General features: G+C 39.5%; 1 protein-coding gene across 1 annotated transcript; it reads right to left on the reverse strand.

Moving 5' to 3' along the window:
* LOC131956549 (uncharacterized) lies at nt 1-25,714 on the reverse strand. Its single transcript, XM_059321061.1, has 13 exons — nt 25,453-25,714; nt 21,038-21,167; nt 16,713-16,813; nt 15,878-16,054; nt 13,434-13,583; nt 12,496-12,693; nt 10,402-10,570; nt 9,723-9,838; nt 6,578-6,688; nt 5,981-6,253; nt 5,273-5,431; nt 1,065-1,144; nt 1-423 (listed from the first exon to the last, which is right to left on the reverse strand). The coding sequence occupies exons 1-13, from the start codon at nt 25,712-25,714 to the stop codon at nt 187-189; spliced, it is 2,163 nt and encodes a 720-aa protein (XP_059177044.1). The 3' UTR covers nt 1-186.
* Nucleotides 25,715-27,234: the final 1,520 nt, after the last annotated feature.

The raw sequence follows: 27,234 nt of genomic DNA on the forward strand, positions 1-27,234 counted from the left end.
TTCAAGTGATTTTTTTATTTTGCTTAAGTTTCTCCTTTTAAATTGAAAATTTATTAGAATTTAAGGAAGTATTTTTATTGTACAATTTAAAATTCCGTTGCAGTGTTTTATGTTCGCCCGGATCACCCTAATACTGAAATATATTTCTCACAGAACTTAACCTTGTAGGTTGGTTAAAAAAAACCTTCAGGAGTTTTTAAACGAAACAATTTTGCTTTTTAAAATCTTGTAAACGTAATAAATCACAGAGACGGCGTCCCCGCTAATTAGACAGACGAAGATGGTGACTAAAATAGCAACAGCGACCCCACCGGTCACCTGGGCTGAGGGCCGCTGGTCCGGTGCTGACGTCTTGCTGCGGATGGTCTTTGAGAGGGTGTCCGTCTCTACAAGCAGCTGTTGACGTACCTCCTCCACGTAGGCCTGCGGACATCAGAAAACTTGATTAGCTTTAGCATGACGTTCTCTCTAAGCTGCGCAGGTTGCGCGGCAGAGCAGTAGTGTTTAACCTGCCACGCAGTTATTTTATAAAATCCACATATCCTTGAATAATTCTTTTAGAACACCTGAAATACACGTTGCACACAAAGGTAGAAGGAATGTTGTGTGGCAGACGTAGGTTTTTAAAGTGAAAACTATCAATGTTCGAAATTTAGGTAATTGGAGGTTAGCCCTAATCATATTTCAGTATGTACCGAGACATTTAAATTCGTTTAATCCTAAACCTAACTATACAACCTAAACAGTCTTTATGCTTTACATTAATCATAACAACTTAACTCTTTTCCTAAGTCTAATCTGCCGGTCTTGATATTTTCACATGAAAAGTTCTAGTTCTAGATTTTGAATTTAAAAAAAATTCACATCCCATTGGTAGTAAAAACTTTGTTCCATTTGTTTTTTCTTACTTTGTGTGGCCTCATAATTATGTCTTGAGACTATCCATTGGGTTATTTATAGCATTTCTTCAACAATAAAACAAGTGACCGCCCCTCCCCTCTAATTCACCCCACCTATCCAGCCGACCAGTCCTAATCTAATGTGTGACACGTGTAAAGGCTGACCTTGAACTCCAGCGTGTCGACCGTGCTGTTGAAACACTTGACTGAACACGTCGTTGGACACATCCGATACAGACTGTTGGCTGGGGAGGTTAGAGTTAGGGCTTAAACTCGATTGTAGGAAAAAAAAGTCACAGGTAGATAAACACAGGAAAAAAACCAGGAATAAAAACACAGGAAAAAGTCACAGGAAAAAAAATAGGAAATGAGTCACAGGAAAAAAAAAATAGGAAAAAAGTCACAGGAAAAAAAGTCACAGCAAAAAAAAGTCACAATTATATACTTGTATGGAATTTGTTAATACTTTTGTGTTACATATTCAGCGAGTAAAAATCATCTAAGATTAATTCACTGTAATTTAGTGTGCGTAGGTTGTATATGTATAGTAATATTTATAACAAATGTTAAAACATTTAGTATGAAGTGTGTAGACTTTAACAGAGGCGAAGCGACCCTACCCGAACTTTCGATTTGCACCCCCCCTCGAACTTTTCATTTGCACCCCCCCCTCTCGAACTTTTCATTTGCACTCCCCCCCCCCCCCCCTCAAACTTTCGATTTGCACCCCCCTCGAACTTTTTATTTACACCCCCCCCCCCCCTCAAACTTTCAATTTGGCGCCCCCCCCCCCCCCAAGGTCGGCGCCGGGGATATATGTCCCCCCGCCCCCCCCTCGCTACGCCTCTGGGCTTTAATTACGCTATCCATACACTATTTAATAGAAATCAATAGAATGTTCCAACCTTTTCGGTTTTTATCGTGTCTTTTAAATTAGCATGAAATGGCATAAAGACATTGCTAATCTGACTTGCTGTCCTCAACTAACTGCAACCACCTTTTCTGACCATATTCATCACGCTCATTACGTAATAGCATAGAATCAAAACAGAAAGGCGACACGGTACAAAGGCTGGCTTTGACGCAAAACGCCAACACACAAAATAAAGAGAAACCGACCAAGGAATGGCCAACGGCAAAAAAAAATATGCAAAACACAATGATGTGCCAAAATTTCTTATGTGATTAATTTTTCTACCGCGTATTTTACTAAATACCTAACAAGAGTTGAGGTTGCTGTGTAAATTACGTCATATTATTTTACGTATTATTGTTATAGACCATAATGCTTTTACGCTTATAAAATGCTTCCAAAACAAAACCAACCCACACCAATTAACACCCACAATTTTACAATTATCAACAATTAAATCAAAATATTTCTTAAAAGATTATTGTGACTTTTTTCTTTGACTTTATTTCTGTGACTCTTTTCCGATAAAAAATTGTCCTTTGTGACTTTTTTCTGTGACTTTTTTTCCTAGCAAAAACTGACTTTTTTGTGACTTTTTTTCCTAGCAAAAACTGACATTTTTCTGTGCTTTTTTTCCGTTTACCTTAAACTCGGGGCTAACACAGAGGGTTTACAATAGTGGGTTAGTTCAATTTTTACAAGCTTTTATTTAACTTGCTTCCTCTGTCTCAATCACTTAATCATAGATCAAAACGGAATAGTAAAATTTCGGGCACTTCTAACTGATCACTTTCTATAACATTCGGCACGTGGGTCAAGATCTGATTATAATGTAATACGACATTAAATTTGACTTAATTGAATGACTAATTATTTTTTAATGAAGTAATTAAAATTGCCTTAAATTAGTAAGCCGTCTCATCCAACCATTCCGCATTTTAATACGGGCGTTATCATGTTCATTAGGTGCGCGATAGTTTTAAGTCATGCAACTCTATTGTATTCAAAATTTTAAAGTACTGGAAAAAAATTGAACAAAAAACCTTCTAATAACAAGCTTTTATGTAATCTATATACTACTATTAATGCACTTAAAAAAAAAAGAGAAAATTTTTATTTTCTTACAATACATTATAATACACCATTATTTAAATAACTATAAACAAAAGCATGGGCCACTATAATATGAATTGGATACTTTTACTAATAAGAGTCCTTGCAAACACGTGACCTAAATCACGTGATACATACGTCCGGACGTAAACACAATCAGCTGTTCGTCAGCGCTTGACGCGTTCACTGTATGTAAAGAACCGCACCCGCGGAAAAGGAAAAATGTGTTAAAAAACTTGAACTCTTAGGAATTGAAGATCCTTATGCCGTTTACTGACAGTTTCGTGGATAATATAAATATGTGGCCGAAATTTCTAAATAAAAATTCTGTTAGTAATACTGTTTGCGTTTGCAGTAATATATTTTATAGGTTATCTCTAGATCTGGTTAATGTAGATTTTAGATTCTCTGTTAAGTACAAGATTTAGTAGCAATAGATCTAGTACAACCACACTACTGTAGCAAACGTGAGATCACCTTAACTCCTACAAAACCCACACTACAACGGCTAATATAATTCATGGGTAATAACCACTGCTGTTCTTAGATATCAGCCAATCTGGGTAGCATGTTATACAATTTAAGACCCTTATAATCCAGCAGGGAAGTGATCAGACACATTAATACTGATGTTCAACCCTCATGATGGCCAGCCCCCACATTTTTCTAGCCCACAATAAAACCAAAGAGGAGTCAGTACCACTGCCCTTCCCTGAAAATTTCTCACCTCCGTGATACCCAGCCCCACAGAGATAGTATCTCTTATATAATTTATGACCCTCAAGGCCCAGCAGGGAGAACAAAGGGGAAAGTCCCACTGCTCTCCCCTCAATATTTTTCACCTCGATGTCATGTTATGTCATTTATAGCACTCAGGGTTTATCAGGGGAAAGCATTAATGCAGATTAGTTAGTACCATCCATTTTTACATCCAAGAATCTTAACTCTGGACAGCTACACACTAGTATAGTAGCTACACACTAGGTGCCTACTGTAAACTACTAGACTGTAGGCCCTATGTAGACCTGCAATTGTATTAATTGTAGACTGGGTCCATTGTTATTATTCTAAACCATCTCACTTATGTTTCTAGCTTGATTTGTTTCTTTTATAAACAGTGGATCTAAAAAAAAATTAGCCTAATCATTAACCAAATAATAATAATGTGGTTATTTGTTGTTGGCTGGTATGATCTACATTCTAGATTGTACTACTAGGCTACATAAACTTAGTAGACTAATTACTAGATATGCATTTGAATTTAATTAAACTCAGTCCAGTATCAGATACACATTGCTGTAAAAAGATACAAAGTAAGTAGGCCTTAGTAATTTATTAAAGCCTTCTACTACAATAAAATCAACTACATGCTTGTATAAACTTTTAAAAATTTAATATAAGTAGCAGATTCTAGATCTAAATCTAGTCATACAATGTATTTCAATTTCAGAAAATTTCGTTTGCTAAAAAATGATTAGATTGTAGAGCGAGATTTTAGATCTTAGGGACAATTAAATGCTTTATTATTATGACTACTTTTGATTTATTATAGGTGTATTTTGAATCGAATGTAGATCTAAATTTTTAAATTAAATTTAGTAAATAAGTAGATTCTAGATTCTATGTCTACCCAGCGGAGCCAGTCACCCTAAGTCCAGAATCTAGATCTGTGGTCCGAATTTTGTTAACGTCATGTTTAGAGCTAGATTCTAGATCTAGATCTAGATATTAAAACACTATTATTACTATTAAATCTTGTTATTCTTATTATTACTTTTAGATCTGTCTTTTACTATTAGTATTTGTGAAGGTCGAGCATATTTGTTTTATTCATAGTTATCTTTTATAATTAAAGTGAAGTTTATTATTTTACTGTCCTTGCCTGAAACAAATTGTCGAGAAAAGATTCGCATATTATTTGCCGCTGCTTCACTCACACCGCTGCGATAAATATTGGCTAAAAATTGACTGCCTCTACGTTATGTTAACTGTCGATCTCTATCATCTTGGTTTAATATAACCCTTGGCAGTCGAACTAAAGGAATTCCTATAAAACTGCCACTTCGAGTATCACAACCTTTCACCGCACAGATCACCATTTTGAATGTAGATCTGTACACCGCGATGGCGGATGTTTACATTCACGAACGGACGTGACGTCATATGAAAGGATTCTATACTTAGGAAGAGACCGACGCTTTTCTTTATAGTTATTTTAATAGTGGTGTATTATAATCTATTTAAAGAAAATAATTTGTTTTCTAATTTTTAGTGCATTATTACATAAAAGCTTGTTATTAAAACGTTTTTTATGCATAAACAAAAGTTAAAAAAGAATTATTTTTACTGCTGGTAAAGGATGAAGTGGTTGAAACAGGAGCTGTTGTTGACTGAAGACTTGGAGTTGACTGAAGGCTTGAGGTCGACTGCGAGGTGGTTGTTGACTGATATGTGACGGTGGATGCTGGCACGGTGGATGTTCCCGGTGTCGGCGTCGGATCTGGAGCTGTGGATAAAAAAAAGTTTTCCAATAGGTCCATGGGTTTACATAGGAAAAATGGGCGTGTCTAGATGTGATGAAAGGCGTGTTTTTAAGTGCGCTGGGCGGTGCTAGATTCACTGGTGGGTGTGTCTTAAAGTAATGTGCGTGATGGTCTCGTGTTTTTTTTTTAAAACTTACTGACATTTATATTATTATGAGTTGTGTAAAACTTAGATTTGCGGCTTTTAAGTAATTTGTTTAAGATGTCGGGGCTAGACTTACGACATGTCTAAAGGTTGTCTAAGATGTCCATGTTAGACTTACGACATTAAAGGTTGTCTAAAATGTCCATGTTAGACTTACGACATTTCTAAAGGTTGTCTAAAATGTCCATGTTAGACTTACGACATTTCTAAAAAATTTCTAATATGTCCATGTTAGACTTACGACATTTCTAAAGGTTGTCTAAGATGTCCATGTTAGACTTACGACATTTCTAAAGGTTGTCTAAAATGTCCACGTTAGACTTACGACATTTCTATAGGTTGTCTAAAATGTCCATGTTAGACTTACGACATTTGACCTCTATCCTCATCCACTGCGAGCTGTCACCACGGTCAAGGACGCTGCTGTCGTTCTTGTAGTGACACAGCACATCCTTGACCTTCCCCAGGTTGGCGTTACACAGCTGTCCCAAGATGGCGTCGTAGATGGGCGGGTGGTAGACCCCGCCCGCGAACTGGGTGGCCAGGCACTCCCTCAAGGTTGCCACCGTGGCTCTCAGCGTCAAAAGGTCGGAGGTCAGATTCAGGTCCAGCTTCAAGGTCTGCGTGTTGCTGACGGTGGCTGGCGGTCGAAACATTGGAAATGTAAACATTGGAAATGTAAACATTGGAAATGTAAACATTGGAAATGTAAACATTGGAAATGTAAACATTGGAAATGTAAACATTGGAAATGTAAACATTGGAAATGTAAACATTGGAAATGTAAACATTGGAAATGTAAACATTGGAAATGTAAACAAGAAATTGATTTAGATTAAATAATGTTCACAAATTTGATGGACTGCTACTTTGTGGGGTAGTCAGCTATCCTCCCCTCTCCACCCCCCCCCCCCCAACCATGCATATCCCCGCCCCCACCTTTCGGGAGTTTTTAAGCACTCACGACAATACGGGACGTCACAGTAGCTGTAGGTCAAGGTCGTCGTGTTGGTGTAGCACCACGGCCTCTCCTGGGAGCCGCCCGGGTTCCGACAGTAGCTCTTGCCCGGGGAGTCTGGGATATAATGGCAGACATTGGTTAGACAGACATTGGTTAGACAGACATTGGTTAGACAGACATTGGTTAGACAGACATTAGATAGACAGACATTGGTTAGACAGACATTGGTTAGATAGACATTGGTTAGACAGACATTGGCTAGACAGACATTGGTTAGACAGACATTGGTTAGACAGACATTGGTTAGACATTGGATAGACAGACATTAGTTAGACAGACATTGGTTAGACAGACATTGGTTAGACAGACATTGGTTAGACAGACATTGGTTAGACAGACATTGGCTAGACAGACATTGGCTAGACAGACATTGGTTAGACAGACATTGGTTAGACAGACATTGGTTAGACATTGGATAGACAGACATTGGTTAGACAGACATTGGTTAGACAGACATTGGTTAGACAGACATTGGTTAGACAGACATTGGTTAGACAGACATTGGTTAGACAATGGATAGACAGACATTGGTTAGACAGACATTGGTTAGACAGACATTGGTTAGGCAGACATTGGTTGGACAGACATTGGTTAGACAGATATTGGTTGGACAAACATTGGTTAGGCAGACATTGGCTAGACAGACATTGGTTAGACAGACATTGGTTAGACAGACATTGGTTCGACAGCAGTGGCGTAGCGAGGTCGGGTGTCACCCCCTTCCTGGGGACAAACATTCAATTTTCTATTTGCACCCCCCCCCCCCCTCAAACTTTCGATTTGCACCACCCCTCCCCCCCCAATATATTTTGCTATTTTTTTGCCTTGGTGTCACCCCCGTAAATGGTGTCACCCGGTCCGGTCTGCACCCCAACCCCCTCGCTACGCCTCTGTTCGACAGACATTGGTTAGAGAGACATTGACTAGACAGACATTGGCTAGACAGATAATGCCAAGACAGACATTATTATTTTAGAAATAGAACAGTGCTACTTGTAATTTGAATCATTTTACCGTTGCTGGAAAAATCCGACTTTCTCTTAAACAGAGAAATCCCAGAATTCCACACAACGCATGAAGTTCCGGTCAGTTTTGTCAGGCCGACATAATCGATTTGTCCAGTGTATTCCCTGCCCTCTCGTGTAGACCTACAGCCCTTGTCTAGGGAAATAGATAAACACATCAAGAAATCGACAATTTAAAAAAAATCGTTATACACGTTTGCAAATTGGTTTTTCAATCGATCGACAAATAAATATTTTTTTATTGCATATATGATTTAATGATTTTTAATTTCTACATACAGTTGACAATACCAAACAAGTTAGATATTATCAATCAAAACTTGTCCTGATAGTTAAAAAAAAAAGTTCCGTGACAAATGATATCAGGACAAAATATCCCACGACAAGATCTCACGGATATAAAATCCCAGGACTAAATATATCGGGACAACTAAAAAAATCGTCACTTATTCTATCCTTTATTTACAACTACAAATAGATCACAGTAATTCTCCCCTAAACTTACTACATGCAAATAGATCACATTTATTCTACCCTAAACTTACTAAGCGAAAAGATCACAGTAAATCTCCTCTAAACTTACTAGAAGGCAAAAGATCACATTTATTCTCCCCTACACTTACTAGAAGCCAAAAGATCATAGTAGCCCCACCCTAAACTTACTACAAGCGAAAAGATCACAGTAGTCCCACCCTAAATTTACTACAAGCAAAAAGATCACCGTAGCCCCACCCTAAACTTACTACAAGCGAAAAGATCACAGTAGTCCCACCCTAAATTTACTACAAGCAAAAAGATCACCGTAGCCCCACCCTAAACTTACTACAAGCGAAAAGATCACAGTAGTCCCACCCTAAATTTACTACAAGCAAAAAGATCACCGTAGCCCCACCCTACACTTACTAGAAGCCAAAAGATCATAGTAGCCCCACCCTAAACTTACTACAAGCGAAAAGATCACAGTAGTCCCACCCTAAATTTACTACAAGCAAAAAGATCACCGTAGCCCCACCCTAAACTTACTACAAGCAAAAAGATCATAGTAGCCCCACCCTAAACTTACTACAAGCGAATAGATCATAGTAGCCCCACCCTAAACTTACTACAGGCGAAGAGATCACAGTAGCCCCACCCTAAACTTACTACAAGCGAATAGATCATAGTAGCCCCACCCTAAACTTACTACAGGCGAAGAGATCACAGTAGCCCCACCCTAAACTTACTACAAGCGAATAGATCATAGTAGCCCCACCCTAAACTTACTACATGCAAATAGATCACAGTAGCCCCACCCTAAACTTACTACATGCAAATAGATCACAGTAGCCCCACCCTAAACTTACTACATGCAAATAGATCACAGTAGCCCCACCCTAAACTTACTACATGCAAATAGATCACAGTAGCCCCACCCTAAACTTACTACAAGCGAATAGATCATAGTAGCCCCACCCTAAACTTACTACATGCAAATAGATCACAGTAGCCCCACCCTAAACTTACTACATGCAAATAGATCACAGTAGCCCCACCCTAAACTTACTACAAGCGAATAGATCATAGTAGCCCCACCCTAAACTTACTACATGCAAATAGATCACAGTAGCCCCACCCTAAACTTACTACAAGCGAATAGATCATAGTAGCCCCACCCTAAACTTACTACAAGCGAATAGATCATAGTAGCCCCACCCTAAACTTACTACATGCAAATAGATCACAGTAGCCCCACCCTAAACTTACTACATGCAAATAGATCACAGTAGCCCCACCCTAAACTTACTACATGCAAATAGATCACAGTAGCCCCACCCTAAACTTACTACATGCAAATAGATCACAGTAGCCCCACCCTAAACTTACTACATGCAAATAGATCACAGTAGCCCCACCCTAAACTTACTACATGCAAATAGATCACAGTAGCCCCACCCTAAACTTACTACATGCAAATAGATCACAGTAGCCCCACCCTAAATTTACTACAGGCGAAAAGATCACAGTAGCCCCACCCTAAACTTACTACAGGCGAATAGATCACAGTAGCCCCACCCTAAACTTACTACATGCAAATAGATCACAGTAGCCCCACCCTGTCATGTACTGAGCAGGGATGTGGTAGTAGCAGATGGGTCTGTATGACGTCAGAGGTTGACCCGTTGACTTGAGTATGGGGTTTCTGAAAACATAGAGTGCACACAAATAAATATTGACATTTTTTCTGAAATTATTATTACTTTTAATCCACTATACATTTAAGGCATTAAAATTTAAAAAAAGCTACCTTTTTCGATAGAAGTTTTCATTTTCCAGATTTTCTTTTTCCTTATTTCAATACTAAAGCTACTTAACTATCTATAGTGTATGTTTTATACTTTGAAAAGTCAGTGTCAATCCATTTATTGCGATGTCAAACAGGGTCCCCCCAAACTTTCACACCTTTATGTTAAAGATCATATTACTAAAAAGTTCTATGAAAAAAGTCTACGTCTTCTGCTTGTTCTTAAGTTCCAAAAATTCTTTTAGTAGCTGAAGTGAAAGATTGTGTTTTGCGAAAATATATAAAGGATGATTTTTTGGAAAATTATGTTTTAAAGTTTTGATTACGAAGATCTTTTCTTACACTTATAAGTTGAAGCAGAATTTAAAGATAACGATGGACAAATAGACAAATGCATTAGTGTCGTGTATTTAAAAAAAAAAGATCACCGCATTCAGCGTAAACAAAAAAAAAACGTATACCTGCAGAAGTTTCTGACGTCACTGATGTTGCCGTCTGGAAACTCGTAGTCGCTGAAGTTGTAGTTCTTGGTGGCGATGAAGGACCAATCAGCGCAGGGCTGGCCGTTGTTGGTGACGTTGTGCTGACCTTTGTAGTCGGTGCCAGAGTCTGTCTGTCGGCACTCGAGGGCTGGGGTAGATATAGAAATCTTTTGGTTAGAGCAGAGGTCTCTAAACTTTTCAGTCCGTGGGCCGCATTAACTATCACATTTCAGTTCGGGGGCCAGTTTCTTCCAGGCATTTCTGATTTTTCTGGGCAAAGTTCCTCAGCCATCACTAACAAACGATTTTTCCTTGGACAAAAAGATCTCTGCGGGCCGGATGAGAGGACCTCGAGGGCCGCATCCGGCCCGCGGGCCGTAGTTTGGAGACCCCTGGGTTAGAGCAACAGGGGGCATGAAGGCAACAGCTAGGTATGAAGGAAACAGCTGATTATGAAGTGAAGGAAACAAAATAGCATATCTTGAACTGTTGATTTGATTAATATGGGATCCAAGTACTTATTTGTCATAAAAGCAAGTATCATCATAATGTGAGTCAACATGGAATATGTTTAAATAGAATGTGTCACAACATATGAAGGGATAGTGTGACCTTGACATATGACGGGATAGTATGATTTGCACTATGCCCTGCGGCCTCTTACTTTCGCTAACGTGAGTTAGGTACCCATTAGGGTTGGATGGACTCAGGGTCCTCTAGATCACGCCATCACCAAAACGTTTAGTGTTTCCCTACCAACTGTTACCGTTGTGTGTCTGTGTACTGTCTTTGTTAGAGTCTGTCGGGAGTGTGTGGTCCCTGGGAGGGGATGGGTTTCTCTTGTGGGGGGGGGGGGGGGCTTGGTCTTTCTGTGAAAGCCGTATATACTGTTGGTATATTACAACATACAGTTCAATCAATTATGTTCTTCTTCTTCGTTCTTAATTTTTAGTGTTGGGAGGGATCGAGCCTTATCTGCCAGAGGGTTTGAACTCGAGACTTTTTTCGAATTTATCAACCATGAGCTTTTGCCGACTCGACCATGCTTCCATCACAATTAAGGATTACGTGTCAACTGGTTATGCGCCGTTGAGGCCATTGACTCCGATTTCAGCCTGCTTATCTTTTTAACACGTTTTTATTAACTCAGCTTCGCGTGTGTTTGTTTGTTGTTAAAATTGACATCGAAAATTAGCCCACTTCTGATTGCTCTATAGATCTGAAATTTGGCATGCAGGCTACTTTCGCCTAACAATTTCAGATGCAATCATAAAAACTAGCAATTAGAGATCGTAATTAGCTTAATTTAATTACGCCCTAAGGACCATAAAATTGAGGACATGATTTCTAAAGATACCGACAAGACTGAAGTCCTATTGACACAGTTACTTCGGCCCCAATCGATGTGAGCGCGCTGGCCGTGATCGTATAGTGGTTAGTACTTCGCTTTGTGGCCGCGACAACCCAGGTTCGAATCCTGGTCGCTCAAGATTTTTAGTCCGTGTATTTATAAACACTTAGTCAAGTCATACTTAATCAAGTCATTGGATAAAGTAGAAAATAAACTATATAAAAAACTTTTTTTAAAAACCACGTTTTTCATGTGTAGCAACGGACTAAAAAGGAGAAAATAAAATACTTAAAAAAAACTTTTTAAAAAACCACGTTTTTCTTGTGGACTAAAAAGTAGAAAATAACTATTTACATACATTTGATGACAAAAAACGTGGGTCGGGCAGATGGGTCGGGAAATTTGATTGTGAACGTTCCCACGTTTTTTGTCATCAAATGTATGTAAATAGTTATTTTCTACTTTTTAGTCCACAAGAAAAACGTGGTTTTTTAAAAAGTTTTTTTAAAGTATTTTATTGGATTTGCTTCCAACCAAGAACAAACTACAAGGCAGCAGTTGTTTGATTTTTGAGTTGTCTCTCCTAGAAGAGTGGCTGTCCCCAGCTAACGAGCCTCACCTGCGCGAGGGTTCGAACTCGAGACTTTTCGGTTTAGCAACCATGAGCTTTACCGACTCGACCACGCCTACCCCTTGAAATACATCACGTGATCATACATTACCTGATGTAAACAGACGTCCAAAGACCTTGACCTCACACAGCTTAGCTGGTGAGGTCAAGGTGATCATCAGCCGTTTGGTGACTGGGTAGGCTGGACACTGGACGTAATACCCGTGCAGGGTTTCCTGCAGGCTCCTGCACTCTCGCAGGTGACCTGCAGGCAGGACGGCCATGACAGTGATGTTCGGATGTGCGGCATCTGGCAGGTATAAGATGTACGAAGGATGTCAGGTGTGTTGTTGGATGACAGGTGAGTTGTTGGATGACAGGTGAGTTGTTTGATGACAGGTGAGTTGTTGGATGACAGGTGAGTTGTTGGATGACAGGGAGGACAGGTGAGTTGTTTGATGACAGGTGAGTTGTTGGATGACAGGTGAGTTGTTGGATGACAGGTGAGTTGTTGGATGACAGGTGAGTTGTTGGATGACAGGTGTGTTGTTGAGTGTGTTGGTGGATGTGTGATGGATGAGGTATGTGCTTTTGAGTGACAGATGTGCTGCATCACATGGGATGTTGAACAGTACGTCATATTTCTTATTTTGCGGGGGGGGGGGCGGACACTGGTAAAAGTACATGTTTTCTATATAAATTCCATTTCGTTCGGGTGGGGGGGGGGGGGGGGAAAGCATTTTGTAATGTACTGATGAAAGTACCTCAACATTATCACGAGCTACTAAATATGAAGTTAAAACAAATTTTCGGGACTTTTCGGGATTACTCGGGACTATTCGGGACTATTCGGGACTATTCGGGACTATTCGGGATTGTTCGTGACTGCCCGGAACTAAACGGTTAGTGGGAAAATATTGAGAAAAAATACTATCACGGTTTGGTTTTTAATTTCCTGCAATTCGACGGTTCAAGTGACGCCCTAGTCTCAATGGGGCCCTATCTGATCGAACACACAACAGAGAAAAACTGCATCCGTCATCAACTCACCCCCAAAGGTCAAGGTCAGTGAACGAACCTCCACCAGGTCGTCCAAGTCCACCTGCGCGGTGGAGCTGCCACTCAGGTAAATGTTGCAGGTTGTCAGGTTGCCGTCCTGCAGGTTGCTGCCTGCGGCGCTCAACCCATAGTTGACGTCATCTGTAGGATAAGAGTAGTTGTTTGACGTCTTTGGTTGACGTCTTTAGTTGACGTCTTTAGATGACGTCTTTGGTGAGCTATTTTAGTTTTCTTTGAGATGTTCGAAGTGAAGTTCCAGTTTTTTAACAGTCACTCACCAGATTAGACAAATCACTTACCGAAACCCAAAAAATACCCGTATCAAGTCACCAGAACACATCACTCACCAGAACACATCACTCACCAGAACACATCACTCACCAGAACACATCACTCACCACAACACACACATCACTCACCAGAACACATCACTCACCAGAACACATCACTCACCAGAACACATCACTCACCAGAACACATCACTCACCAGAACACACACATCACTCACCAGAACACATCACTCACCAGAACACATCACTCACCAGAACACATCACTCACCAGAACACATCACTCACCAGAACACATCACTCACCAGAACACATCACTCACCAGAACACACACATCACTCACCAGAACACATCACTCACCAGAACACATCACTCACCAGAATACATCACTCACAAGAATACACACATCACTCACCAGAACACATCACTCACAAGAACACACACATCACTCACCAGAACACATCACTCACAAGAATACACACATCACTCACAAGAATACACACATCACTCACAAGAATACACACATCACTCACCAGAACACACACATCACTCACCAGAACACATCACTCACCAGAACACACACATCACTCACCAGAACACATCACTCACCAGAACACATCACTCACCAGAACACATCACTCACCAGAACACATCACTCACCAGAACACATCACTCACCAGAACACATCACTCACCAGAACACACACATCACTCACCAGAACACACACATCACTCACCAGAACACATCACTCACCAGAACACATCACTCACCAGAATACATCACTCACAAGAATACACACATCACTCACCAGAACACATCACTCACAAGAACACACACATCACTCACCAGAACACATCACTCACAAGAATACACACATCACTCACAAGAATACACACATCACTCACAAGAATACACACATCACTCACCAGAACACACACATCACTCACCAGAACACATCACTCACCAGAACACACACATCACTCACCAGAACACATCACTCACCAGAACACATCACTCACCAGAACACATCACTCACCAGAACACATCACTCACCAGAACACATCACTCACCAGAACACATCACTCACCAGAACACATCACTCACCAGAATACACACATCACTCACCAGAACACATCACTCACCAGAACACATCACTCACCAGAACACACACATCACTCACCAGAACACATCACTCACCAGAACACACACATCACTCACCAGAACACATCACTCACCAGAACACACACATCACTCACCAGAACACATCACTCACCAGAACACATCACTCACCAGAACACATCACTCACCAGAACACATCACTCACCAGAACACACACATCACTCACCAGAACACATCACTCACCAGAACACATCACTCACCAGAACACATCACTCACCAGAACACATCACTCACCAGAACACATCACTCACCAGAACACACACATCACTCACCAGAACACATCACTCACCAGAACACATCACTCACCAGAACACATCACTCACCAGAACACATCACTCACCAGAACACATCACTCACCAGAACACACTCACAAGAATACACACATCACTCACCAGAACACACACATCACTCACCAGAACACATCACTCACCAGAACACATCACTCACCAGAATACATCACTCACAAGAATACACACATCACTCACCAGAACACATCACTCACAAGAACACACACATCACTCACCAGAACACATCACTCACAAGAATACACACATCACTCACCAGAACACACACATCACTCACCAGAACACATCACTCACCAGAACACACACATCACTCACCAGAACACATCACTCACCAGAACACATCACTCACCAGAACACATCACTCACCAGAACACATCACTCACCAGAACACATCACTCACCAGAACACATCACTCACCAGAACACATCACTCACCAGAACACATCACTCACCAGAACACATCACTCACCAGAACACATCACTCACCAGAATACACACATCACTCACCAGAACACATCACTCACCAGAACACACACATCACTCACCAGAACACATCACTCACCAGAACACATCACTCACCAGAACACATCACTCACCAGAACACATCACTCACCAGAACACATCACTCACCAGAACACATCACTCACCAGAACACATCACTCACCAGAACACACCAGTGTGGGTACTGTCCAAGACCTTGACTCCAGGCACTTGATGTGACCTTCACCTTGAATGTAATGGAAGCCGCTGGCGCACTCGAAGTCCGCCTCGGCGTTGACATTATACGAGGTCAAGGTCGCCAGGTACCAGCCTCTCTGGTAGAGCGGCTCTCCACATCCGCCTGGAAAGGGGGGGGGGTGATGAGATGAAAATGAGGCGGGGGGGGGGGGGGGGATAAATTAGTAGCTCTATAACAAAACCGCATGGTAAGGTAGGCATTTTCATACACGTTTTCTATCAGTAGGTACGGGGAGGTGATGTTAGTAAATCTTATCCCAGTACTCAGATGTCTATTCTTTACAAGCTTTTGCTCTGTCGCTTTTGGTTGTCTGTGTGCGGGTTTGTGGGCAACTCACGTAAATCAATGTTTGCCTAACTCTAATTTGGAATTTTCTTTTTAAGTTTGTTGGTAATTGCATATCTGATGACAAGGCAATTATATATAATTTTGATTTATTTATTTATAAAATTGTTTGTAGATTTCTGATGAGCTGAATTTCCTTAAGTTAAATTTAAATGAGCTTGTTTGAGCTTCACTAAGTTTAATTCTGCGAAATAAAATTGGGGTAGATGTAATTAGGCTAAAATGAAAATGTAATTAAGCTAAATTTAATAGAGCTAAATGCAATTACCTAAATGTAATTGAGATACGTGTACAAGGGCTAATTTAAAGGAGCGAAATATAATAGGCTTAATTAATGTATTTGAGCTAAATATAACTAGGCAAAATGTAATAAAATGAGCTAAATGTAATTAAGCTTAAACAAACTGGAACTGACCTTCATGGACCATGCCGTACGGCGTCAGACCACACAGATATAACGGTCTGACAGCTGACGAGTTGACGGACAACGTGACAGACGACCCGAACGGTTGGGTACTGTGGGCAAACAAAAGTTAACATTTACCCTGAGAATGTCAACATTTACCCAGAGAAAGTTGTTATTTCCATGAGAATGTTAACATTTACCCTGAGAATGTTAACATTTACCCAGAGAAAGTTGATATTACCCTGAGAATGTTAACATTTACCTGTGAATGTTAACATTTACCCTGAGAAAGTTAACATTCACCCTGAGAATATTAACAATTTACAACAGTAACAATTTACCATTAACAATTTACAACAGTGACAGTTTACCATTAACAATTTACAACAGTAACAATTTACCATTAACAATTTACAACAGTAACATACGATTGAATTAAACATTTATTTGTAAACCGTTTATACTTTTGTTTCAATGTGAGACATTGGATGAAACTTGTCATATTTCGAAAACGTTTATAATGTAAATTATTATGTAACATAGGTTTAACATTGGCTTAAACTTTAACTTCATTGGAAAAAGTTTAGTTTGAATAAACAAAAACATAAGGTTAAATGTAACATTATTATTGTCGCTGTTAATGTTAGAATTAGGGTTAGTGTCAAGGTTTAGATAATGTGATAATTAGGGAATGGATAATTAGAGTCGAGCTGTGATTGGCAACAAATTAGCTCATATTTTAACAATCCACCTGTTAATTAACTGATCATCTTTTTCCGTTTGTGTTCGACACACGGGGCAGATGAAGCAGAGTTCAACGTCATACACGGGGGGAATAGTTGGGTTAGCACTATCCCAGCTGTTTTTGTTTCCCTAACGTGACTTGAACCCGGATTCGAACCCACGACTCTCGGGCTAGCAGTCTAGCGCTCAACCGCTATACCACGCCTTCCCCAACCTTCAATCTTATCACTGTAAATTATAGAATCGCTAACACATTACCTAATTAGTGAAACTTTACCGACCCATTTGTTAAAATATACCATCAGTAAAGTACATTAAAAAAAAAACAACCTAGCCTTAATCTATTAGTTCGTTTTCTGTTTAAAAATGAATATTTCCAAAAACTAAACCACTTGAGAATTCTTTGGTTCATTTTTTCCCTGAATTTATTTACTTTCAGCTCGAAGTCTGTTGTCCAGATACCACGAAGCCCCGTGGGCTATTTTAGTTATTATTTCCGCTAGCCAGGACAAGTTGCCCGTTAAGATTTTTCATACTTCCGAGTGGTATTGATCCACTGCGCATGCCTGTGACATCATCGATATCCAGAACTGTTGCAATCGTTAATTGACCTTGAAAGAAATGCTCGTCCATTTTTTTTATCAAACGTCCATCAAGTTTTAGAACTGTATCTCTCTCAGTGCATGTCAAGTGGACATCATCTTGCAGCTAATTCATGGGTATCCACTTTATTTTCTTGACTTGCTTTAACTCAATCCTCTTTACTTCTTGTGGAGCTTAGGATCTCAGCTAAAATCTTCCACTGTATCCGGTACACGGTTGTGTATTGTACAGTGCCCCAAGATATCCTTGTGGTCTTTAGTTCTTTAACAAGACTCAGCCTCCAGGTCTGTCTTGGGTGCCCCCTCGATCACCTACCATCAGAGGCGCAGCGACCCTTCCCGGCACCCAGGGACAAACTTTCAATTTGGCGCCCCCTCCCCCATATATTTAAAAAAAATGTATAATGCAAATCTGCAGCTAAAATGAGCATTTAATGTTTTCCCCAACCCATTTTGGCGCCCCCTAAGGTCGACGCCCGGGGACATATGTACCTCCGTCCCCGTCCCCTTTCGCTACGCCTCTGCCTTCCCTGGGTTCCACTCAAGCGCCTGACGTGTCAAATTTGTGTGTGCCTATCGCTAAGACCCCCCCAGACCCCCCCCCCCCCCTTACTCGTTCTTATCTACAATATCATGGGCCCCTACCTTGTCCATCTCCACAAGTCTATGTCTGGCACTTTGTCCTGCCATCTCAATTTCAGAATCTCAAAAATTGCTAACTAAACCGGCACAATTTTAAAGACACTTACAAGCTACATAGTCCTTACATAGGACCCACATCCCTTCTACATACCCCAGCATAGCACCTATATAGCACCTGCATATCCCTTGCATAGCCCCTACATAGCAACTACACATACTATACATATCTACATATCCCCCTTATATAGCCCTTACATAGTTCCCACGGGTCTATATTAAGCACTTTGTTCTACCACTTCAACGCAAAAAAGTGCTAGCTAAGCCTGCACAATTTTAAAGACCCTTACACACTATATATCCTTTAAATAGCCCTAACTTACCCCTACATATACCCTACATACCAAATATATAGGCACTACATACCCCATACATAGCACATACTCTACATACCCCCCATACATACCCCCATAAAGGCCCCCATACATACCCCCCATACATAACCCCCATACATACCCCCATACATACCCCCATACATACCCCCCATACATACCCCCCATACATAACCCCCATACATACCCCCATACATACCCCCATACATACCCCCATACATACCCCCATACAGGCCCCTAAATACCCCCTACTAAAGCCCTAAATATCCCCTACTAAAGCCCTAAATACCCCCTACTAAAGCCCTAAATACCCCCTACTAAAGCCCAACATACCCCCTACTAAAGCCCTATATACCCCCTACATAGCCCCTACAGACCCCAATATAGCCCTACATACCCCCTACATAGCCCTATATAGCCACTACATATTGGTTAGAATATCGAGAGATCTGAACACGTTTCCTGTTTCCAATACCAAACCAATTTAAAAAATAAAATAAAAGACCCTAATTACAAGTAGACATAGAAACAAGTGCCCTTGCACCTCAGTATGCAAATAATCTTCTTTTAGTGAACAATGTCCAATGATAAAAAACGTCCCATAAAAATAAACCGAACGATTTTTTTAAAAGCACTAACCCGGTACTCTAGGGTAAAAGAGGTGGGGACGCGGGGGGTACAGGGAAGAGCCATTAAGTCACAGCCAACATGTCAATGGGGACGGGGGTGGGGGACGTGGGTGGGGACGGGGATACTGTATAGCTTAGAATAAAGTGTATTCATGTGCCTGACATGTCTGTTAATTAGTGCACGTAATTACCCAAGGACCTCAGCCACCTATAAATACAGTTTTTTTGGGTTGGATGCTTTTATTATATAAAAAAACTAACTCCATTTAATGAGTTTTAATTGAGTATAAAAGTATATAGAAAAAAGAAAATAGCTGTAGATTTTTTCAATGAACATTACAACAGCGTAGATTTTTTTGGGATTGTTTGATTGTGGTACATTGAGGGTATTTTGTGATTGTATAGAATTAAATGATTGTTCGATTGTGGTACGTTGAGGGTATTTTCTAATTGTATAGAATTAAAAGATTGTTTGATTGTGGTACGTTGAGGGTATTTTGTGATTGTATAGAATTAAATGATTGTTTGATGTGGTACATTGAGGGTATTTTGGGATTGTATAGAATTAAATGATTGTGTGATTGCGTGCACACATAATGGATTGTTACTTGTAGTACATTTATTTCGTCTGTTTTTGTTACTTTTATGCTATTGTTTGATCCTACATACATGTGAGAGATTGTTTTTACAATCATGGGAAATTTAGAATGTGGGAGATTTATGTTATTTAAAAAAAAATGTGATTATATTTAGATATTTTTTAGTAGTAATACATTTATGGAAATTTTTGATTGTATATTTATGGTGATGTTGGTTTTGGAAAATGCATGTGATTTTTTGATTGTTGAACAAATACAAACTGATCTGGACATTAATAGACAAACACAAACTTTGTTGGACATATGTTGTCAGACAAACACAAACTTTGTTGTAGGTATGTCAGACAAACATAAACTTTGTTGGACATAATGGACAAACACAAACTTTGTTGTAGGTAGGCCTATGTCAGACAAACATAAACTTTGTTGGACAAAAATGACAAACACATACTTTGTTGTAGGTATGTCAGACAAACATAAACTTTGTTGGACACAATGGACAAACTCAAACGTTGCTGGACACAAATGGACAGACACAAACTTTGTTGGACATATTTTGTCAGACAGACACAAACTTTGTTGGACACAAATGGACAAACACAAACGTTATTGGACATATTATGCCAGACTAACACAAACTTTGTTGTACATATTTTGTCAGACAGACACAAATTTTGTTGGACATATTTTGTCAGACAAACAAAACTATGTTGGACAGACAAAACTCACGGGTTCCCCTGACACTTAAGCGTGACGTTGTTGACGGCCTGTGACGTATAGAAGCTGGTCTGACCACAGAAATAGCTGGACGACGTCCTGTCCTCAGGGTCGGTCAAGTTGACCCCCACGGTGAAGCGGGCTGAAACAACAGTTTAACCCTTTCTGTGCCAGAAACAACAGTTTAACCCTTTCTGTGCCAGAAACAAAAGCTTAACCCTTTCTGTGCCAGAAACAAAAGCTTAACCCTTTCTGTGCCAGAAACAAAAGTTTAACCCTTTCTGTGCCAGAAACAACAGTTGAACCCTTTCTGTGCCATGAAGTTTCTCCATTAGAGGATAGGTTTTTATGTCTGCGTTTTTACTATGATTACAAATGGGTTCATTAACTACGTCACAAACATCAAAGTTTAATTAATTTTTAAAGGGAAACTAATGAAGCGTAATAGGCAACATTAAATCAATCAAATCAAAGGATGAAATATTGTCTCGTAAAAAAAAAATCACAGTAAAAAATGTAACTTTTATAGATTTTAATGATTAGTTCGGTTCTAAAAAATACAAACGTCGTATAAAAAGAGGTCTTTATACGGTTCCATGACAAATGATCTCAGGACAAATGATCTCAGACAAAATATCTCAGACAAAATATCTCACGGACAAATGATCTCAGGACAAATGATCTCAGGACAAATGATCTCAAGGACAAATGATCTCACGGACAAAAGATACCAGGACAATACATATCAGGACAAATGATATCATGGACAAATGATCTCAGACAAAATATCTCAGACAAAATATCTCACAGCGGAATTTTAATAGTATGTACGAAGACCCTAGATGATTTGAACTTTTTTATTGACTGTTAATATGGTTTTGTTTACTATTTTACGCTTAATAATTGTGAATAAAATGAATTTGTTAAACCTAACCAACCATTAAAAGATTTATTAAACTTTGTAGTAGCATTTGATTTGAAAAAGTAAAAATTATAACAAATTTACTCCTTTAGCCTCAAAGGTATAATACATGATAATGTATAAAACAAATAAAGTAACGGTAGTTATACAACATTAAGGTTCAAAACACGCGAAATATTTTCTAAAAATGTGAATGGGTCTCCAGGTTTGTAACGTTAAACTATTGTTTTTATTGCATCATCATTGATGATTCATGAACACAAACATAATGTTTACGTTTCTTTGCTGGCAGGTACATCAATATGATCACACCTCTCCAATATTATGTGATGATCTATTGTGTGAGCTCTTACTCGACATGTCCTAATTTCACATTTCCAAATATCTTTGCCTGTTTATGGCAAACATAAATTCACCAGAATTCCTAAAACCTTTCTGCGAGGTAACGAAAGAGGCGCTAGCTGAGTAATCACCACTAATACTGCTTTGTTTGATGCACCCTACGACAAACTTAGCTCCGCGATGACCTGTTTGTTTAAGTAAGCATGTGTCACCTGATCACTAAGGTGTGACCGACGCACAACAATGGACTTTAGAGGCTAGTTGTGTTGTCCATGGAGGGCGGATGTCTTTCCCTTAAGGCATGTCTCTGCTATCAAAGGGGAGGCCACCTTGATACGAAGGTGTGTCTTCATTGTTATTTCATTCCTTTTGATCAAGTTTCGTCCACCTGACATGGTAGGATTGTCTAATGTTTGTTAAGCCCACCTACGCTGTCTATCGAAAACATTTCTTTAATCTTCGTATACTATATTACAAATACTAACTTTAAAATGTTTAGTGCAATATGACAAATTTATACGGCAAACATTTTTTACGATTATTATATAGGCCTATAAACAATATTAAACATAGTAAACAAAACCATATGACAATCAATAAAAAAATTCAGATCAACTAAAATCATCAACTACGCTATTACAATTTAGGTGTGAGATATTTTGTCTGAGATATTTTGTCTGAGATCATTTGTCCATGATATCATTTGTCCTGATATGTTTTGTCCTGGTATCTTTTGTCCGTGAGATCATTTGTCCTTGAGATCATCTGTCCTGATATCATTTGTCCTGAGATCATTTGTCCGTGAGATATTTTGTCTGAGATATTTTGTCTGAGATATTTTGTCTGAGATCATTTGTCCTGAGATCATTTGTCCTGTCACCCTTTATACATTTTTTATTAGCAAATCAATACTGGTAGGCAAATACATTACTTTAACGACCACTTATGTTGACAATGTTACGTCATAAAGGCTGTTATACTTTACTGCCTCTCGTAAGATCAGATAAAAAAGCGTCACATCAAATCATAAATTTACATCGATTTAGTCTTGATTGTAATTATGGTAATGGATTTTTCTACCCAATAAATAAATTATTTCCATGTCACTTTCAACCTAAGTTTGTTGGCAACTGCTCTTGTTGGCTTTTTACATTAGAAGATCACCGGTAGTTTGATTCTAAGTTTGAGTAAGTTTTTGCTGTTTTGAGATAGGTTTATAGCTTGGGTACGTTTTTATTATTTTCAGCTGGGGTTTATAGCGTAAATATTCCTCTAGGAATCTTTTTTTAGTTTCGACGTTAGATGTCTAGTATACATCACTCTCTGTATGTCTTTGCTCTCTTTTTTGAAAATAAGATACACGAAAGAAACTAATGCTCAGACAACCTAAAGACGATTTTCTTTTCTTTTCAAAACGATGTCACCCACGGCATATGATGTAAATCCTGATTTAACTAGGCAGCAAAAACCATTTTCCATATTCTCAAATTTTCCTAAATGCTGCAAATTTTAATCAATAAAAACCACTTTATATATTTCTGGTTGTTATAGGTTTAGCAAAAAAAAAAAAAAAAAAACTCTCATCACATTTTGAGTTGCAGAATACACGAAAAAACCTTTTCGTGATTTTCACGAATTTATAGAATTAAAAAGAAAATTTTCCCTCTATGTAATAATAAACAGTAACAATAAACAGTAGCAATAAACAGTAGCAAAAAAAGGTAACAATAAACAGTAACAATAAACAGTAACAATAAACAGCAGCAATAAACAGTAACAATAAACAGTAACAATAAACAGTAACAATAAACAGTAACAATAAACAGTAACAATAAACAGTAACAATAAACAGTAACAATAAACAGTAACAATAAACAGTAACAATAAACAGTAACAATAAACAGTAACAATAAACAGTAACAATAAACAGTAACAATAAACAGTAACAATAAACAGTAACAATAAACAGTAACAATAAACAGTAACAATAAACAGTAACAATAAACAGTAACAATAAACAGTAACAATAAACAGTAACAATAACCAACAAAAAACCACTTACCACACTCTGGGACGCTACAGAATTCCCACTCCACCGTCGAGTTCATCGTGAAACACCACGGCCTGTCCTTGTAACTTCCGCTCTTTCCGGGATTCCGGCAAAAATTGTTGACGTTCGCAAAAGCCGGATCCGGAAACACGGTGGTGCTGAGGTTGTTGTACGTATGGGGGTGGGGTGTCATGGACGCCCACGGTTGGCATGGTAACCCGGACACTGTGGTGTTGGCGGTTCCGGTGTAAAGTTGGCCGTTAATGGTCTTGTTTTTAGGGTCCAGGGATGTTGTCATGCATTCTACAGCTTACAAACATAGGGAGAACAGTATTAGTAAACAAGCTAAACACAAACATCAACACAAACACCATCACTAAACAAGGTAAATACCATCAACATAGTAGGTAAACATCATCAACACTAGGAAAACACCATCACTAAACAAGGTAAACACAACCAATATAGTAGGTAAACATCATCCACACACTAGATAAACAAACACCACCACCAAACAAGTTGAAGACCATCAACACACTTGGTAAACAAATACCATAACCAAATTAGGTGAACACCATCCACACACTTTGTAAACAAACATCATCGCTAAACAAGGTGAACACCATCAACACACTAGCTAACATTATAAACTCACAATGTAAACATCATTGCAAACTATAAAGCTACTGGTACTGATTTAGAGCCAAATAACTAAACTTTTTTCTTATCTCAAACTGAAGGCTTAACAAACATACACAGCCTCAAGCTCTCTAATTAACAAAGCCTAACTCTTTACCCAATAGTAAACCTCAGATTTCACCTTAACATAAAGCTAAGATTTTTACTAAACATAAAGCAAGTATGTTTACCTAAATGTAAAAATTAAGCACATACTAAAATGGAAGCTAAAGCCTTTACCTAAAGGTCAACCAAAGCCGCTACCTATAAATAAACTTAAGCCTATACCTAAATGTAAACATACGCCTTTATCTAAATGCCAATCAAAGCCTGTAACTAAATCTATACCTAAGCTGTTACATTAAACAACTGGATAACTATGGCTATTCTCATCACTTTTGATGAAAACGAGGACGAAAAAGAAAATATACTCACACGTATCTATATCAATAGTCTCCATCAGCAACACCAACGATGCCGCCTCAACCATTTTAGATCCGTCTCCTATTTCAAACTCAATAAATTTGAAACTGTTGGGTTCTTCGAAGTCTATCCTGAAACAGCTGTTGTTAAGCTGCGAGAATCGAGCGGAGCTAACGTTAAGCTCTAAGCTGCTAGATGAGTTATACAGGTTGTTGCTTGCAGGTGAGCTCACGGTGGTGACGTCATAGACCTCTGTGACGTCCTCACCCGACATTACGTCGACGGTAAAGGATGAGTTTTCTGGGGAGCGTTGTGGTAAAGACTTGTTAAATGGCAGCCAGCCAAATCTATGTCAAAGCGACTAGGTAAGAGGGGGGGGGGGGTCCGCCCCATGCTGAATATCTCCAATGGCGGTATTTGAAAACTATCAAATCACATCTTTTGAAGTAAGAATTACACGCATAGTAAATGGTAGAAAAAACCTAGGTAATTTGCGTTATGTAACGGCGTGGTCGTGAGGTGGAACTCTCAACTCATAATTCAAAAGTCTCAAGTTCGGATCCTGGAATCGAACTTGTAGGACGTCCAAGAGTTCACCCAGCTCTGATGAGTGCCTGACTCAAGTTAGGGAAGCTTAAGGTGGCTGATCAAATCACTGACAACAATATTTTTCAAGAAACAGGTGAACTCTACTTCATCTTCCCAGAAGACCAGTAGGTCCGAAAGGGTAATGATAATCACTGTGTAAGTTTGGACAGTACCGAGCTTCACATATTCAAAGACTTGGCTTGTGTGTGTGTGTGTGTTTGGCAACAGTTATTCTGACATACTACACGGTACAATAACTTAAAGTACTGAACAGTATGTAGGTCATTATAAGTTTAGATGACATTTGTGTGTAGATATTGTATGTTTGTAAAAAATTACATATAACGATAATGTACGAGTGTAGATGACCTATTTGTGCAGATGACATATTAATATTTGCGTAGATGACACATGTGTGTTAATAATACATGTGTATAGATAATGCATGTAGATGCTGTATGTGTGTAGATAATGCATGTGTGTAGATGCTGTATGTGTATATGACACATTTGTGTACCTGGACACTAGTTAGATAACTTACGTGTGTAAATGATATTTGTGTGCAGATGACGTATGTGTACATGTGACGTATGTGTATAGATGACGTATGTGTATATATGACGTATGTGTATAGATGACGTATGTGCGCAGATGACGTAAGTGTGCCGCAGACGACTCACCTGGACATATAACACCTGGTGTCATCCAGCAGCCCACGTCAGTCTGACACGGCAGCCATGACGTGTAGTGTGTAACGTTAAAGGTGGCCCGACACTGGTACCTGGCCATCAACACACCGTTCGACACGGTGAAGCCAGCCATGTTGGCCCCCGGTACCAAAGGGGGATTACCGCAGGTTACTGTGTCAGGCAAAGATAACTCCGTTAGGTGTGTAATATGTAAGGGTAGGGGCGTGGTCAGTAACGTAGCGAGGGGGGGCGGGGGGGGGGGGCATATGTCCCCGGGCGCCGACCTTAGGGGGGGCGCCAAATTGAAAGTTTGAGGGGGGCGGGTGCAAATGAAAAGTTCGAGGGGGGGGTGCAAATCGAAAGTTTGAGAGGGGGTGCAAATGAAAAGTTCGAGGGGGGTGCAAATCGAAAATTTGCTCCCAAGGGGGCGCCAAATTGAAAGTATGTCCCCGGGCGCCGGGAAGGGTCGCTACGCCTCTGGGCGTGGTGAGAGGTGGGATAACGATTTTAACCCGTC

This window comes from Physella acuta, unplaced genomic scaffold (assembly GCF_028476545.2).
Source record: "Physella acuta isolate Inbredline_101_S28 unplaced genomic scaffold, ASM2847654v3 ptg001158l, whole genome shotgun sequence".
Classification (NCBI taxonomy): Eukaryota; Metazoa; Mollusca; class Gastropoda; family Physidae; genus Physella; species Physella acuta.

What these genes read in the sequence shown, in the direction of transcription:
- LOC131956549 (XM_059321061.1), bottom strand. Translation starts at nt 25,714, where the DNA reads ATGTCGGGTGAGGACGTCACAGAGGTCTATGACGTCACCACCGTGAGC. An exon ending in CTGTGATCTATTTGCATGTA is followed by an intron (nt 6,689 to 9,722) that starts GTAAGTTTAGGG and finishes ATTATATCCCAG; the next exon opens with ACTCCCCGGGCAAGAGCTAC. An exon ending in GAGGATAGAGGTCAAATGTC is followed by an intron (nt 5,432 to 5,980) that starts GTAAGTCTAACA and finishes TTTTATCCACAG; the next exon opens with CTCCAGATCCGACGCCGACA.